Raw genomic sequence first — 17540 nt, 5'->3', positions numbered from 1 at the left:
CCTTGTCCGAATGGAAAAGTTACCCGTCTAGGACGTTCGGACAGGCCAAGTTTCCTGCCCGGCAACTACATTAATACATTTAAGATAAGGCAAGAAAACAGAACAAGCTGGGGTCTTATAGTTATGCTATTAAAGTAGACAAATCAATATAATCGTCATATTTTTCGAGTCTCTGGAGGAGGAAATCATGAATTTTACTTTTAAAATTGTATTTTGATAAGGTCCAAATTACATAAAACAACTTTGTGTTCTATAATAATTATGTGGTTGCCATGACACCAACACATGAGAATTTTAACAGTGAGAAAAAGTGATAAGAGTTTCCATCAGAAGGTCAACCAGCAAAACTAACATGTATTGTAAATAGTAAAGGAGACAAAACACTATTAGATATGGTGTTAATGCTAAAGTCATCTAAAATTGTGGACAGAGAAACTAAGTTGAGGTAACAGCTAAATGCAAGCTTGCTGTTTGTCTAAGCCTGTGTATAACTGTACAGCATGTATATGTCACACCATTTTGACCCCTACTTCATTCTTCAATGTGTTGTTTTATAAGTGACTGTGGTTTTTTTTTTTTCTTGGATAACATTGATGCTAACGTACATGTACTGTAGATTAGTTTTATTCACATTACAGTGACTTTTGACCCCAAAATGCACAAGTACTTTGCTGAAAACAATACCATTAATACTCAGTGTAATAGTATATTAGACTGCTGGTTTAATTAATAGTACGAACATATACAACTTTGTAAGGGGTTTTAGATGGGCTTATAAATGAAGGGCCTAACAAACACAATGTATTATATCTAAGGGAGCTTAAATTTACCAGAACAGAAACACTTTGATACAAGCTGTGGCAGCACTCATCAAAATAATTATGTTTTACATTTGAGAAATTGAATTCATTTCATTACATTTGGAACAGAATTAAATGAAAGCTTAACAACTCGAACAAATTAAGCTGGAATGTAACAAAAAAGTAGTTCAGACTTTTAGCTTGAAGTTCATCTTTTCTCTTAATTATTAAAATTTTAATGTTGAATTCAAAGTAGTCAGAGGCTTCCAGCTTTGTTATAATTAAAACAAGAAAAACCATAATTATAATCTTATCTCAGCCAGTAAGAAGTACATCATTATGAAATAACATTGACCACGCTTTGTAATGGCAATTATGATCTGCCTGGACAATTAGATGCTACAAATGCTGTATTTACTGAGCAAGTAATGATCTCTTTTTTTTTAAATGGCCAAAGCAGCAGCTGCTTGTGAACCGCTCGATGTGGTTATTGCGAGTTGTTGGTTTGCGGCAAGATTACTGAGTTGATTTTGAAAATGGCCATTTCTTACCTTTTGATTGTGTTTTTTATTTTCTTGAGATCTCAAGACACAATAATAGCGTTCAAAAGATATATTTTTAAAAGCGAAGACCTCTCACCTGTCCAAGTATAAATTCGAATTTTCGTCCAGGAGGGTTTGAAGTTACTTCTCACATCCGATGTACAGAGTGAAGAGGAGAATACTTCTTTTTTTAGAAAAGGTTGCCAAATGTAACACAGCTGTCGAAACCAACCGTCCTAACTATACAGTGCGACATCAATTAATCAGAGAATGTTTAGAAATACATTTGATGATAAAAATTAACGGTAAAAAACTACGACGTTTCGAAGTCTGCATGACCTCATTATCAAGTAAAATGTTAAAACTGATGTAAAATTGTAGCTCAGAGATTATATACAAATAAAATGTGATAACTTCATTAGAATAATGAGCGTTCATTGTTATTGGTGTCAGATCGTGCAGTATATGTTTAAATAAATACTTTTGCACGTATTGAGTCAGACTGCGTGTTTAACTTTGGTTTTTGTTCGCGAATGAATAACATTTCGTGGATTAGGCAGTCCATTTTCCCGCGGCATTTCTTGAGAACGGAAAACATTTTCCCCAGGCCAGCGGACGCTACACCGTGGGCCTCCCTCAGATGCTTGCCAATGACAGAAGCTTTATGTTCTTCTATGCGTTGATGAAGATGGCGTGTGGTATAACCGATATAATCCGCATCGCACGAATCACATTTAAAAGTGTAAACAACGCATTGGTGGTTAATTAAAGCGGGCTTCTCTTCTTGTATCTTGAGCTTTCCCTCGATCTTACGACTCGTGAAAACTGGTTGTAGGTCAGTTCCGATTTTCCGGCCAAGATCTTTCAGCTGATGTCTTACTGATGCCAAATATTCAAGCCGCAACAGCTTTCCTTTCAACATTGAACGAATGCCATCCTGCCATACAGTTCACAATGGAAATTGCTGAAAACAACAAGCTTCCATTCCTCGGTATGATGATTGAGAAAAACGGTTGCCACCTGACAACAAGCGTATATCATAAACCAACTGATACAGGACTGCTCTTACATTACCAGAGCCATGTCGATCAGCGTTACAAAAGATCTCTGCTGAATACAATGCTGAACCGAGCTTACCGCCTGTCATCAACGAAAGAACCTTTTACGATGGAATGCCAGCATCTCAAGCGGATGTTTACTAAGCTTAAGTACCCAGTGAAACTCATCAACTCAGCTATCGCCTGGTACACGAGTTCTACGATCCAAAGCCGTCACGAAACCCCAACTGAACTTGACGCGGCTACACAAAAACCTGTCAGAATAACTTTACCATTTAAAGACCAAAAATCGGCCGACACAGTAAGACATCAGCTGAAAGATCTTGGCCGGAAAATCGGAACTGACCTACAACCAGTTTTCACGAGTCGTAAGATCGAGGGAAAGCTCAAGATACAAGAAGAGAAGCCCGCTTTAATTAACCACCAATGCGTTGTTTACACTTTTAAATGTGATTCGTGCGATGCGGATTATATCGGTTATACCACACGCCATCTTCATCAACGCATAGAAGAACATAAAGCTTCTGTCATTGGCAAGCATCTGAGGGAGGCCCACGGTGTAGCGTCCGCTGGCCTGGGGAAAATGTTTTCCGTTCTCAAGAAATGCCGCGGGAAAATGGACTGCCTAATCCACGAAATGTTATTCATTCGCGAACAAAAACCAAAGTTAAACACGCAGTCTGACTCAATACGTGCAAAAGTATTTATTTAAACATATACTGCACGATCTGACACCAATAACAATGAACGCTCATTATTCTAATGAAGTTATCACATTTTATTTGTATATAATCTCTGAGCTACAATTTTACATCAGTTTTAACATTTTACTTGATAATGAGGTCATGCAGACTTCGAAACGTCGTAGTTTTTTACCGTTAATTTTTATCATCAAATGGACATCAATTAACTTTCAGTATTCAATCCACAGCCGTCCGCCATTTCGAATGTAGTTGCTAGGAAACTGAGTCGAGAGGAAGTCATTGCCAATCAGAAACAAGAAACCGCATTCGAAGAAATCTTTGCTTTTCATTGGTTAAATCTGGATTTTGGAAATCCAGACTTCGGATTTTAGGGTCATTCCCTCATTTTGCACTGCGCAACCTATTAAAGCAACAGCGCTGCACTAGTATCGCAGAGGTCAGTGGTTCGAATCCCGTACAGGCCTGATTTTTTTCAGGTCTGATTTTCACTATTGCATAAAGAGCACTTTCTACTGCGAGGATCGTGCATCATACGTATCTGTAACCACAGTTCAAAATATATGAACTTCATATATTCATCATATCTGATTTATCATCACGGGTTTATTACGAATCAACTTAATGGCCTGCACCCTACGTTGGCTTGTTAGCTCAATTGGTAGAGCACTGCACTAGTATCGCAGAGGTCAGTGGTTCGAATCCCGTACAGGCCTGAATTTTTTCAGGTCTGATTTTCGCTATTGCATATATAGCGCTTTCTACTGTGAGGATCGTGCATCATACGTATCTATAACCGCAGTTCAAAATATATGAACTTCATATAATCATCATATCCAATTCATCATCATGCGTTTATTACGAATGAACTTAACGGCCTGCTCCCAGTCGGCTTGTTAGCTCAATTGGTAGAGCGCTGCACTAGTATTGCAGAGGTCAGTGGTTCAAATCCCGTACAGGCCTGATTTTTTTTTTTTTTTTTCCGGTCTGATTTTCGCTATTGCATAAATAGCGCTTTCTACTGCAAGGATCGTGCATCATACGCATCTAGAACCGCAGTTCATAATATATGAACTTCATATATTCATCATATTGTTATTAGTGCAAGTTAAAGCAGCATTGTAAGTAATGTATTAATTGTATTGCAGTGTACTGCTGAGTACTGTAAAATTTTATTAAAAAAAATAAAAAAATAAATAAATAAATAAAAAAGGAAAACTAAAAAAAAAAATTGGACGATTAGAAGAAAAATAAAAAAATAAAAAAAACTCAGGCATTGAAAGGATTTGAACCCCTGCCTTCAAGATACTAGTTGGGCAGTCCCCTTATTACCAGCTGTCAGCTATAAAGCCACATGTTAATGGACAAAATTTAGAGGCAAATTTACATCAAAATTTTCAATAAATAATTCAATTTGAGCTGCAGATGAAAATTCAGCAAAGAAATGGCCCTTGCAAATGGACTGGATATTGTAGTACCAAGAGAGAGAACGGAGCTAAGAAGCCAGGTTCAGTAAAAAAACTAAGAACAATTAACTCATTTGCCCTAAAATGCTAAAAAGGAAAGATTTTCAATAAGGGTTATCATAGAGATGCCCAGCATTACTACTGAAAGCTTAATCCAATATAATTCAAATTACTAAAAAACTTTGTGTCCTATAATAAATATGTGGTTGCCATGACACCAACACATGAGAATTGTAACTGTGAGAAAAATTAAACAATGATAAGAGTTTCCATCAGAAAGTCAACCCGTAAAACTAACGTGTATTGTAAATGGTACAGGAGACAAAGCACTATTAGATATGGTGCCAATTATGCTAAAGCAATCTAAAATTGTGGAGAAAGAAATTAAGATGAGACAACAGAGCTGTCTGTCTGAGCCTCTGTACAACTGTACAGCATGTCTGTCACCATTTTGATCCCTAATTCATTCTTCTATGTTGTTTTATTAGTGACTGTTTTTTTTTTCCTCGGCTAACATTGATGCTGATGTACTTATATTGCAGATCAGTTTATTCACATTATAGTGACTTTGGACCCCAAAATGTAACAAGTATGTCTGTTTACAAGAACTATGCTGAAAACAATACCATTAATACTCAGTGTACTAACAGTATAAAACTACTCACTCAGGTTTAATTAATAGTCTGGGCACATACAACTTTGTAAGGGGTTTTAGGAGTGCTTATAAATAAAGGGCCTTACAAACACAGTGTATATATCTGAGGGGGCTTAAATTAACCAGAAGAGAAACACTTTGATACAAGCTGTAGCAGCAGTCATCAAAATATGTTTTACATTATTTTGAGAAACTGCATTCATGAGGATTTGAGTTAATGAATCTCTTGATACATTTTGTTTCTAGTACACACTGTACATCAATACATATATTGTTTTGTTGTGTAGTATATATCACTGAGTATTTTGATAAGTTGCACTGTATTTTGACAAGCCTATAGGGCAAGTCAAAATTAAACAATGAGTAAAAATTCATTCTCAGCAATACTACACAAATTGCATAATAAATATATCTCATCCGACTTTTTTTTGTGTAGTATTGCTAAGTATTTTTACGAGTTGTGCTATATTTTGATGAGCCCATAGGGCGAGTCGAAATACAAACAACGACTAAAAATACTCAGTGATATTACACAAAAAAAACGTCTAATACGAGATTATTATCCAACACGCCAAATTGTTATTTTAGTGTGGGCGAATTTCGCGGATATTTCTGGAGTACAAATATCGCGTTATGTCTGTACTCGTGAGGAACCACGTTAACTCATTTTGTTGATTTCTCACCTCACTTCATGACCGATATTGAGGGAGGTTAAATGACTTTGCACTATATTTCGATGGAAGAATTTTGAATGTTTAAAATAATCGGAGCAACTTCAGAATACCCGTCCACATCATTTACATATGTCGGGAGGCTTTGAAGAATTTCAGCATTTGTTAAAGGATAAGCACGCAGTGGTCCTAATGAGATACATTTCACAGACATCGAATAAGTTAAAAGTCTTCTTAAGACCTCTCACCTGTCGAAGTATAAATTCGAATTTTCATCCAGGAGGGTTTGAAGTTAGTTCTCACATTCGATGTACAAAGTGAAGAGGAGAAAACTCTTCTTACAGCAAAGGTTGTCAAATGTAACACAGCTGTCGAAACGAACCGTCCTGACTATACAGTGCGACATCAATTACTTTCAGTACTCAGTCCAAGGCCGTGCGCCATTTTGAATGTGGTTGCTGGGAAACTGAGTCGAGAGGAAGTCACGGCCAATCAGAAATAAGAAAGTGCGTTCCAGAGAAATCTTTGCTTTTCATTGCAAAATCTGGTATTTTGAAATCCAGGTTTCGGATTTTATTAGGGTGATTCCCTGGGTTTTACACCGAGAAAGCTTTTCTGGGCATAACATTGTGACATCCAAGATGGCGGCCGTTCTTCCCGACCTCGAGGTGTGAATAAGAGATCGCTGCAATGGCGGCCGATCAAGGTAATGGCGTTGCGTGCACAACATTTCGGATAAATTAGGTACAATTTTACCCTATATCTTCAAAGGTCTATGATAATCAAGGCACACGACAATATATTTTTTCATTTCTTTATCTATCTCGGCAAAAATAGTGGCAGAGTAGCGACTGCTGGCTTTTTTAATTCTACTCGCAATTTTGCGACTCCTCGGGAATAATTTTTTAGTCGCAAACATAAAAATTAAGTCACAAATGCGACTGTATTGGTCGCAATTTTGAGCGCTGAGAACAGTGTTTTTTTTTTTATCATGAGCCTCATTATTACCTACAAGTACGTACTTAAGAACTGTACTCAATATTAGCAATACTGTGTTCTTGCAGTGACAAGGCCTTACGAACCACAAGAGCATGTGCCCCTGTGGGACAGGGAGGATTGTTATCACTCTATGAAGCTATGTTTCAGCAGTATGGCCTGACATGCGAACAGGTATGTTTAAGGACTATTGCAAGATATTAGTGAGGTTCATTTTTATCAAAATTCAAACTTTAAGTGGTATTAACAGATTTTTACGGGGTCACAGATCATGTGGAAAAAATCACAGAAGAAATAATGAGGAATCTCTATACTCACAGATATCACTATGAACTGTTAGTAGTTTTATGACAATTCCATGAATTTCTAGTGAAAAACCCATTAAGATCATTTCATGGCCCATGAATACTGCAAAATGAAAATTCATGGGTTAATATTTTAAGCCTTGAATTTTCCTTGAATGGGGGGAATTTTTTTCATGACCCATGAATTTTCTTTTAAGCCTACTTTCATGACCCATGAATTTCCCTTGAAAGTCACCAGAATGAATTTCATGACCCATTAATTTCTTTAAAAGCTTACTTCATGACCCATGAATTTCTTTAAAGTCTACTTTCACGACCCAGAAATTTCCCCTGAAAGTCACCTAAATAAATTCCATGACCCATTAATTTCTTTAAAAGCCTACTTTCATGACCCATTAATTTCCCTGGAAAGTCACCTAAATGAATTCTATGACCCATGAATTTCTTTTAAGTCTACTTTCATGACCCATGAATTTCCCTTGAAAGTCACCAGAATGAATTCCATGACCCATGAATTTCTTTAAAAGCCTACTTTCAAGACCCATGAATTTCTTCTAAGTCTACTTTCATGACTTAATTGTTAGTTTCCTCAGAAAGTCACCAGAATCAATTTCATGCACCATGAATGGCAATCAAATAATTCCAAGAAATCCTCAATATCTTGAATGTAAAGGTTTTAAGACAAGGAGTAATTTTAGAGGCTTAAGACTTTGGTTTGAACACTAAAAGGTATGCTATACAAAATGTACCAGGAGATATATATAGTCATACACTGTACATGTATATTTACGTTTATCATGAAATTTATCATTCAAATTAAGTTTTAGTAAATCTTAACATTAATAGGCATTTTTTCATAAGGTAGCAGTCAATTATGTTAATTGCAAATTGACACTCCTAGATTTGCTTTCTAACCTCAAAGGCGTCTTGGATTCCATAATCATAAAGGTTTTTATTGTGATGCAAAAAGTCTCATGTTGACAGATGTGCCAAAATCATAGAACATAAAATATAATCATGAACATGGGAATGCTTCAAAATGTGCAGAATGGTGATCATCTCAGTCAGTATAATTATCTTATATTTCCTAAGGTGGTATCCATCTGTTTTAATAGTGAGGTTAAAACACATTTGAAGTCACATTCAAAGTTGTGATTGGTGCGCACACGGCTTGTGTTATTTCTTTCCTTTGCTGTGAACACAACTCGAGTCAGGGTTTCAAATATTTGTTAATTTCCTCTGCAACTTTTGGCCACAAATCGTTCATTTGTAGTATGTTCGATTCTACATACTCACCCCAGTCCCACTTATTTCTTTTTCAGAGTCAGTGTACTGTTATCACACATTTTCAAGCATGAGTGTTAGTGTCCAACCAATACACTGTAGTTTGTATTTTTTTTTGTTTTTAAATTTTTTAGCTTTATAGTTTTTTTTATTTTTATGTATTTTTTTTAATTGTTTTGGTGTAATATTTAGTTTATAATTTTTTTCAGTTTCAATTTTTCTGCGATTTGACTTTTTTGTTTTTTAGTTTTTATTTTTTTTTTCAGTGCCTGTTTCAAGGGGGGGTGGTAATTAGTGATATTTTTGTTAAATTATCTGATTATCTGGTGTCTAAAACCTGTAAATGAGCTTGACAGCTAAGTGTTTTGTAACTAGAATTATTAAAAAAAATTGATTGTGCTTTTCAGGTGCTAGCTGATAACAAAACAGGATGTTTCTGATAAATACTCACTGGATAACTTGAGATTAACAGTGGAGGAGTTCATCTCTATGAACTGTATTCCCATTTTAAATGAGAATGATGTGGTAGCATCATCTCCAGGCATGGATCTAGATTTGGCTGGGGTGAGTACAATCAAATCCATTTTACAGTTTATGGTTTGAATCTACAATTGGTAACAACATTGTTGACACATTGATCTTTTCAACCCCTAATTGCTTCAATTTTATCTCTTTTGCCCTTGCTAAGTTCACCATTTTGCCCCCCCCCCCCTAAAAAAAACAAAAAACAAAAAACAAAAAACAAAAAAGCAATGTTGTATCGTGATATTCCATGAACATTTGGCTAACATTGAATGGAGGGGAGAGGGAGTGTGTTACTTGTTTAGAGTGCGATGGAAACAGGACTGTTACTCTTCACAAACATGATGTGTGAACTAATTTGAATGCTGATTGAAGGGGAAATATTAGATTGTGTATTCTGATTGTTAAGGTGAGGGTAGACTTGAGAAGAACAGTTGTAGGCAGTCAGGCCGACTGACATTTTGACAACCTTAGCAGAAGGTCATCTGATCATCAGAGTCCTTAATTCTCAGGAATATATTCACCTGCATGATCACACTACACTGTATCAAATCACCATCAATGATAATAATAATAATAATAATAATAATAATAATAATAATGCTCAAATAATCAAATATACTATAATTTGACTTGAATGGATATAATTATGTACTTTCGTGACTCATTGAAATGCCACTCACAGTTCAGACATTCAATTGAATTTCAAAATCAAGTGTGGCAGAATTTGCCTTAAATTGGATGACACGATTTTCTTGAGCATATAGATGGACTTCAACATCACTTAATAACATTATCTTCGTCTCTTTGATGAGTTACTTTTTATTTTACTTTAGGTGAAAACTATATTGAACCTCCACAATCCTCTTCTCTACTCTTGACAAATTTAAGAGGATTTCAGTTGAAGCAATTCTCTTAGTAGGGGCATATTTTTATCTGTAGAACTAAGGAGAACACAAATCAAACCACCAGTTATTTGAAATGATTTTGAGTTGAAATATTTTTTTATTAAATTTAATTATTAATTTTATTATTTTTTATGATTAACATTTATACTGTTACAGTAACATTGGTAATTGTGAAGAAGAGCTCCCCAAAAAACCTGTCGGCCGACTGTCGGCCGACTGTCGGCCGACAGTTGACCGACAGGCGGCCGACAGTCTACCGACAGGTTAAGAAAAAAGAAAAATTGTGTAAAAAACGAACAGTTAACGTGACATAACAATCCGTAATGGTGATGTATGACTCGACAGACTTCACCTACTTACCGATCGACGGCAAAGTTGGTAGTATGTAAAGAAACGTTTCTTTACATACTAAGTGAAATATCTTGTATATTTCACCACGCACAAAACGGCTCCTTTAGGAGCCACCAAATCTTGAAAGTCAATTGTCAACGTATTAAACATGTTGGATGTTGTATCAAGCGAGGCACGATTCTACGAGTGAAATATCGGATCACTCAACGTTTCTGGTAAACCAGACCAAAAACTCTTGATCTAAAACGACCACGATACCTCGTTTTGCCACTCTGCGACAAACGCAAATTAAAAAATTCATAATTTAAACCCATATGCTTTTGTAACGGCAAACTTAGAATCCCTAACATTGTGTGATCGTTTCACGGACAAGCTACCGACAAGGTACCGACAGGTTACCGACACATTACCAACAGTCGGCCGACTGTCGGCCGACTGGCGGCCGACAGGTAGCCTATATTTCAGGCAAAACCTGTCGGCCGACAGACGGCCAACTGTCGGCCGACTGTCGGCCGACAGTCGGCCGACAGACGACCAACTGTCGGCCGACAGTCGGCCGACAGTCGGCCGACAGTTGGTCGTCTGTCGGCCGACTGTCGGCCGACAGGTTTTTTGGGGAGCTCTTCTTCACAATTACCGTAACATTTACATGTAGGAAGGTAAATGAAGCTGTTAGGTCATGTGCCTATGCTGTGTGAAATTCTCTCTCATTACTTAGCAGTAGACCACAATGTAATGGTAGTCAGACAGCTGAGTGAAACAAAATGGGGAATGAATTTACTAAGAGAGTGAGAATTTTCTAAAAATGCTTTTTTTTAGTAAAACACTCACACAAACTGCTAGTCACAACAGGATTAACAACAACAAGCAAATAAACAATTTCTCCTTTTATGAAATTTACCATCAATTGGCTAAGATACTTCTAGGTTTCAATATATTAAGTTTTTAAGAACAGGTTATTACAAGTTATCTGTCTGTCTCCTTTAATATGAAAAGTTAGTACTTGATCTTGCAGCTGTATGTGGTCTGTGAAATATCTCTCCTCTTCATGATTCATAGCAAAAACTCTATTTCAATAAAAAAATTCTTAATAAGCTCTTTAGTTTTTGTCTCCTAACTTTCAGAAGCTTCAAAAGTTTTTTTTTATTATTATGAATTAGATTTGAAATTTGGGATCCTGTTATTTGACAGTTAACTGTTGGTAATTGGTATTTGTGACAAATTTCTGACCTGCAAATCTAAGCCTGTTTAAAGCCTAATTAGATATATTGTACATCCACTATATAGAAACTCAAGGCAGCTGTATCAGTAATATTTTTTATCTAAATTAAAAATTTGTGGTAGGGTCTTTTTAGCAATTTTTGACTAACTCCTCCTTGCAACATTTGACTAAGCCATTCGACTGTCTACATATTGAGCAAATTCTGTCACCTTTACTCAGCTTGGCTTTCCACTCTCTTTCTCTTGCTTGTAGCAGATTAACATAATTGAAATGGTTAAAAGGTGTCATTTATTGGTATGAATTGTGCTCATCAATTGAAAGTAATTTAATAACTTTCTCACCAAATAGAGATGTAAGCTAAAGCATTTCATGAACTGCATATCCTATTCTAGAATTTTTTCAACCATATTTGCCCTTGAATGTTTTCACTATTTGACAGGCGCACTTAAATGTTTAACTGCCATTAATATTTACATCTTTCATTTTACACAATTTGCTGTGTAATTGCCCTTTTGTTATAATCACTAATTCCAGTTCATGGTGTTAACACTTATCTTTCTGCTTAAGAAATTTCCTGACTTGTTTATCATTTTAATGGAACATTCATGAAATGTGTTTTCTTCTGTTTTTCAAAGCTCTTTCAATATCACTTAATTAACTAATGCTTTTCAAGTCAGAATAGTTTAGTTAGCAATATTAGGTGGATGGCATTAAAATAAGCAGCTCTAGAACCTTTTCACATCCACCCCAGGGAGGGTCATTTCCTGGCAAAGTGAAGGGGGAATGGTGCTCTCAGCATGCACAACTTCTAAGGAAAACCATTTGAAACAAAAATGAAATTTTCAGAATGGCATTAGGACTTAGCCCGCAAGCAGACCATCAATTTACAGGCGCTTCTGCGTGACTTTGCTAGTGGGACAATAATGAGGTCTTAATGAGCAATGTGAGCTAATGAGGTCTTCAAGGGATCTAGCAATGATTGTTAGTGTCCCAATTTGTCACTCTCTAAGTGTCCCAATGGCATTGGCCGATTTGCCACTGTCCATAAGAGTACATACAGTGCTGCTCACGCAGTGATCGAGTCACGGACTGATAGAATCAATTTATTTGACATTGATGTTATGGTTAAAACAAATTAATTGATAAGTAGTTAAGTGTGGTCTGTACTCTTATCTACAGCAATTCATTTTCACAGTGATCAAAATTTGTTGACAGCCTTCATGTGCGTCCACAACATTTTGACTTTTGTGATGGCAAATATCATTGTTGATATTATAAGTGTACAGAACACACTAAACCACTGTCGATTTGTCAAGTAGATGGCTTGCCTTGCTCAAGGCCTTAAACTTGCCCATGGTTGAAGAAATGCTTGGCCACAGTGCTGATAACATGTCAGGGTCAGAGTGTTTGCAGGCTAGTGGGGTCTCTTCTGCTGTATGAGTGTTGATATCATTTGGAACTACACAACACTGAAGTTAAATTGGTAGAAATCATTTGTGACCATTAAGCAGTGATTTTCTTCCATGGGCATATATCATGATATGTTTTTTTAAAGCAGAAAATCATTGATTTCTGAAGAGAGCAGATGAAAGAGGTTTCAGTGATAATTTCTGTTGGATATTATTATAGCAATTGGGAAATGGGGAGCATAGGATGAAAGGCTGTGCCCTTTCCCCTGGCTTAGTGGTAAAATGTCACTGTCTCTGGAGGGGTTGGGTGAGGGGGAAAGACAGTGTAAAAAATTTCTAGATACACTCATCCATTGCTGTAGTTTCAGTCAAGTTTTCTTGGGCTGTACATCTCTGTTTTTTTAGTGCATGGGACAGTATGCATGCACCTATCGTTCCACTTGATACCTCATGTATAAGTTATTCTTCATAATTACTCAGTCTTAATGTTTGGTCTTCATTATGCTCAAATTGCAAAAAGAGGCAGTGTGCACCACCCATCCACTTGATCCCAGTTGCATACTTGTAACTTATTCTTCTAAGATTCTCCATGTACTGGAGGACTTGTTGGTAGCCACATAATGAAGTGGAACTGAAAATGATTGGACAGGGTTGTCAGAAAGCTGATGAGTAAGCTATATGTACATTATTGTGGAATTGCCATGCCAAAGGAACCAAAGAAATTGTCCAATTGTATGAACAGAGTAGCCAAAAAACATGAAACTCATCATCATAGACAACCTAAAACATATCCCTATTTAAAAATGTACTTCACCATTTAAAAATGTACTTGACATTTGAGGTATCTTAGTTCCTGAATGAGCCAATCAGATCTCAAATGCATTTTTAATTACTAAATAAAATTTTTTTAAACAGTTCAACTTAAGACAAAGTTTTATGTAGAATTTAGCTCAGTGAGAATGTAGTGAAAAGCTAGACAATTGACTTTTCTAACACTGTCACTGTCTTCTTCTCTTACATGCACTAATTCTCCCCTCTAGCTGCTACACATTTCCTTTAAATTAGTTACAAGAATTTGGTGTTATATCACAATCACAAATTCTACTTGATAAGTCTTGAGTGTTATCTTTACCTGTTAGCTGGATATTACTGAGTATTATTGGGGGAAGTTACATGTTGATCACTTCTTGGAGTTCATTAGGGTCCACCAATTCTAAGCACAATTTATCACAATTTATCTTTAGTTTCCTTGGTGACTCTGTCTTGGTCTGAATTAATCTCACTCATAGGATTGTTTGCTGTTCCTGTCAATATGTCTATGTTTATGTTGATTTCAAAGCCTTGTTGCATGCTCATTGTAAACAGTCATGCAAAATACACTCTTTCCGAGCTGTTCTTCTAGTGAAAAAACTTTGAAATTTTGTTACAGAAAGCAGCCTAGTAGTGAAAATCTTGTTTATAATCTTAGTCAGTGGACTTTTAGAAGAGATTAACAGATATCTCAAGTGTCCTTACAATATCAGTAAGCAAATTCTCCACACTGTTCACCAGTACGGTACTGACTAGGAGAGTTTGTTGAACGATCAGTAGCTTCTGCAGTTGGTGATCATTTGCTTTATTCTCAGTACTGTAATGTTTGATTCAGCAGTCATATTGTAAGAAGAATTAGATGCTTGTTACCCGCAGGGTTAACCAGCATTCAGTGTTCATCAGATCGTAGGAGCTGCAGACATTACTTATCAGTCAGAGAGTTTTTAGCTTGATGTGATGCTAAATTCTCAAATTCTCAACATCTATTTTGTCAGTTTAATCAAACGACATAGGATGCAATTTGGAATGAAAAAAACGCGTGGAAAACTTTTTACTGACAAAAACAAATTGTGCACTTTTTTGATCCAGCAAATAGGCGGATTCATGCTGACGTCATTGTTTACATTTTTGCTCATTTGCATACGGCTTTGCGTAAAGAAGGAAGCTTGTTAGATACAAATTGACTTCAGGCAGCTAAAGAGCTAGAAAACCTTAGTACGTGGTGAAATTTTTAGCTCTTTGGGTGTAATATTCAAGGAGAAATAGTCCATCAAAAACTGCAAAATTTCTGGGTGGCAAAAGCGCTAATGAGATCATATATTCTATGTAAAATTTTGAGTTTTTAAACCCGTGTTGCACAAAAAGTATTCAATGCATCAGGCTCGTACTTTGACCTTTCGATTTTCAGAACTGATTTATTTTTAGCTCCATCAGAAACTGAATTGCTTATGCTAATGAGGCAAATATTGTAAACAAGGATTCCCCTATAGCCACTAACAAAATTGAGAGCAATCACTGTATCCTCATACAAATCAACAGGTGTTCTAAGCATGTATGAATCTTAGCTGTAGATAAAATTTTTAGAGCAATTTTCAATTGTGTGCTGAAAGTAATAGGCAATTGCTCTGGGGTTTTACTTAACTTTCCCCTGTGACTTCCTGATGTTACTTTAAATGAATGAATGCATGAGTGAATGAATGAACTGTTAAGCTTCAACGTATAAGTACGTAAATGTGGATTTGATAATAACATGACTGTTATTCCTCTGTTCTTAAAAAAGATTCGATTCTCGTTGTTTTCATCAGGTGATAGGTGTAAAGGACAATGATAGTTTATCTTCCTTGCTATTGGTGAAACTGAAGATTTGCTGTTGATATCATCAGATGTACAGGGCATTTACAGCGGCCCTCCCGACTTGCCTGAGTCTCGCCTTCTAGACACATTCAGGTCAGCGGACGTCAGTAATATTGAATTTGGAGAAAAGTCACGTGTTGGCAGGGGAGGCATGGAGTCTAAAGTGAAGGTTTGTACTTCCAATAGTTTAAAGTGCCTATAACCCCCAAAAAGTTTTTTTGGCCATATTGAATCTCTCTATTGCACTGAGCAAAATGCCCCAAAAATTTTTGTGTTTGGTTAAAACCGCGATTTTTTATGATTTTTCAAAGTCAAGTTTAGTTTTCGAATGTCCGAGTGAAGCAGAGACTGGGACCAGTGACGTCATTCCAGGCCATCGGCAGTGGGGCTCTTATCTAATCTCAGTCAATATTATTCTCGGTTTTCACTCACGTGACCAATGCCCTGACAACCGTTGCTATCCGCCATGTTGGTGTACAAACAAACACAGTTGTGAAGAAGTAAGTCGTGATGGTTCTGTGCTTATTCGTGGATTGCCATTCAAGAAGCGGGCGAGATAAAGATATTTCCTTCTTTAGAGTGCCTTCAATTGTCACTAATCATGGCGAGGAAGCCGAGGAGCTCTCCTTAGAGCGACGAACGCAGTGGATAGCTGCTATAAGCAGAGATGACTTGACGGAGCAAATCCTAAAAAATGACCGTGTTTGTAGCCGTCATTTCGTCTCAGGTCAGCCAGCAAAAGACTTTGATAAGTTCAATATTGATTGGGTGCCAACGCTAAATCTGGGACATTCAAAGAGAGATAAGAAAGGTAGCAGTAAAGCAGACCAGGATCAGGCGGAGCGAGCTAAAGGTAGACGAAAGAAGAAGTTGAACGAGACAAAAGCAGAAATCGAGGAGAAGAAACTCCGCTTGAATGATGAAGGAACTCAAGCTTGCAATATATCCTTTATAACTTTAAGCAGTGATCAGGGTTTATCAAAAGAAGAAATTCAGGAAACAGGGGAAATTGATGTGTCGTTCGCCGATCAAAGCATTGCTGAAAATGAGAAAAGTTGTCAGACCGAAGCCAAAAGTTTTGGCGACATGTGTACTCAGACTGACGTTTTACGGCGAAAACTTTATAATGCAAGCTCACAGACAGAGGACTTCGATTATCTGTTTACGTCAAATAAGAGAATCGTCGAATTTAACGAAGAGTTTTTCCGGAATAGCGACGATAAAGTACTGTTTTACACTGGTCTCCCCTCATATGAAATTCTGAACTTTGTGTTTGAACTCGTGTCACCGTCTGCACCTCGCCGTTCTCAATCGCTGAGTCCTTTTCAAGAACTTGTTATGGTCCTGATTAAATTGAGATTGGATGTACCATTTCAAGACCTAGCTTATCGCTTTAACATCTCAGTTCCCACAGTCTCCAGGACATTTCATTCGTGGTTGATGACTATGGACATAAGGTTATCCCCATTAATCCATTGGCCTGATCGTGAAAGTCTCATAAGTACAATGCCACAATGCTTCAAGTTCAGCTTTGGAACGAAAACTACAGTAATAATTGACTGCTTTGAAATTTTTATTGAAAAACCCACTAATTTACTTGCCAGAGCCCAAACATTCAGTTCCTACAAGCACCACACCATCAAGGTGCTGATTGGTATCACCCCACAAGGTACCATTTCATATGTTTCTGAGGCTTGGGGTGGTCGTACTTCGGACAAATTTTTGACTGAAAACTGTGGGATATTGAGTAAGTTGGTTCCTGGGGACATGGTGATGGCTGATCGTGGCTTCACTATACACGAGAGTGTTGCCTTCAAGAGGGCAAAACTAGTAATTCCAGCATTTACGAAAGGCAAGGATCAACTTGACCCAGTTGATGTTGAAACAACCAGGGGTATTGCCTGTGTCCGCATCCATGTGGAAAGAGTCATAGGTCTTTTACGTAGCAAGTACACAATACTACAAGGGACACTTCCCACTGATTTT

General features: G+C 36.9%; 2 protein-coding genes, 1 long non-coding RNA gene and 1 pseudogene across 4 annotated transcripts in view; 3 read left to right on the top strand and 1 right to left on the bottom strand.

The window, feature by feature from the left end:
• Nucleotides 1-17540, bottom strand: part of LOC148742291 (uncharacterized) — a 356385-nt gene that overhangs the window by 34065 nt on the left and 304780 nt on the right. The gene's annotated exons all lie outside the window — the stretch shown is intronic.
• LOC148742312 (uncharacterized) lies at nucleotides 6391-8509 on the top strand. Its single transcript, XR_015999388.1, has 3 exons — nucleotides 6391-6599; nucleotides 6958-7063; nucleotides 7779-8509. It is a non-coding gene; the product is annotated as an uncharacterized LOC148742312 (long non-coding RNA).
• The window catches only part of LOC148742309 (delta-1-pyrroline-5-carboxylate synthase-like), a 23049-nt pseudogene continuing 14072 nt past the window's right edge, over nucleotides 8564-17540 (top strand). Inside the window, exons 1-2 of the transcript XR_015999356.1 lie at nucleotides 8564-9042; nucleotides 15506-15723. The product of XR_015999356.1 is annotated as a delta-1-pyrroline-5-carboxylate synthase-like (transcript). The remainder of the gene's footprint in view (nucleotides 9043-15505; nucleotides 15724-17540) is intronic.
• LOC148742311 (uncharacterized) overlaps nucleotides 16023-17540 on the top strand; it is a 2065-nt gene continuing 547 nt past the window's right edge. The window contains exon 1 of the mRNA XM_088755219.1: nucleotides 16023-17540. This exon is cut by the window's right edge and continues 547 nt beyond it. Within this exon, the coding sequence (XP_088611345.1) occupies nucleotides 16065-17540 (1476 nt within the window). The 5' untranslated portion in view covers nucleotides 16023-16064.

This window comes from Stylophora pistillata, chromosome 1 (genome assembly GCF_964205215.1).
Source record: "Stylophora pistillata chromosome 1, jaStyPist1.2, whole genome shotgun sequence".
Taxonomy (NCBI): domain Eukaryota; kingdom Metazoa; phylum Cnidaria; class Anthozoa; order Scleractinia; family Pocilloporidae; genus Stylophora; species Stylophora pistillata.
This window is presented reverse-complemented; position numbering and strand designations above follow the sequence as displayed.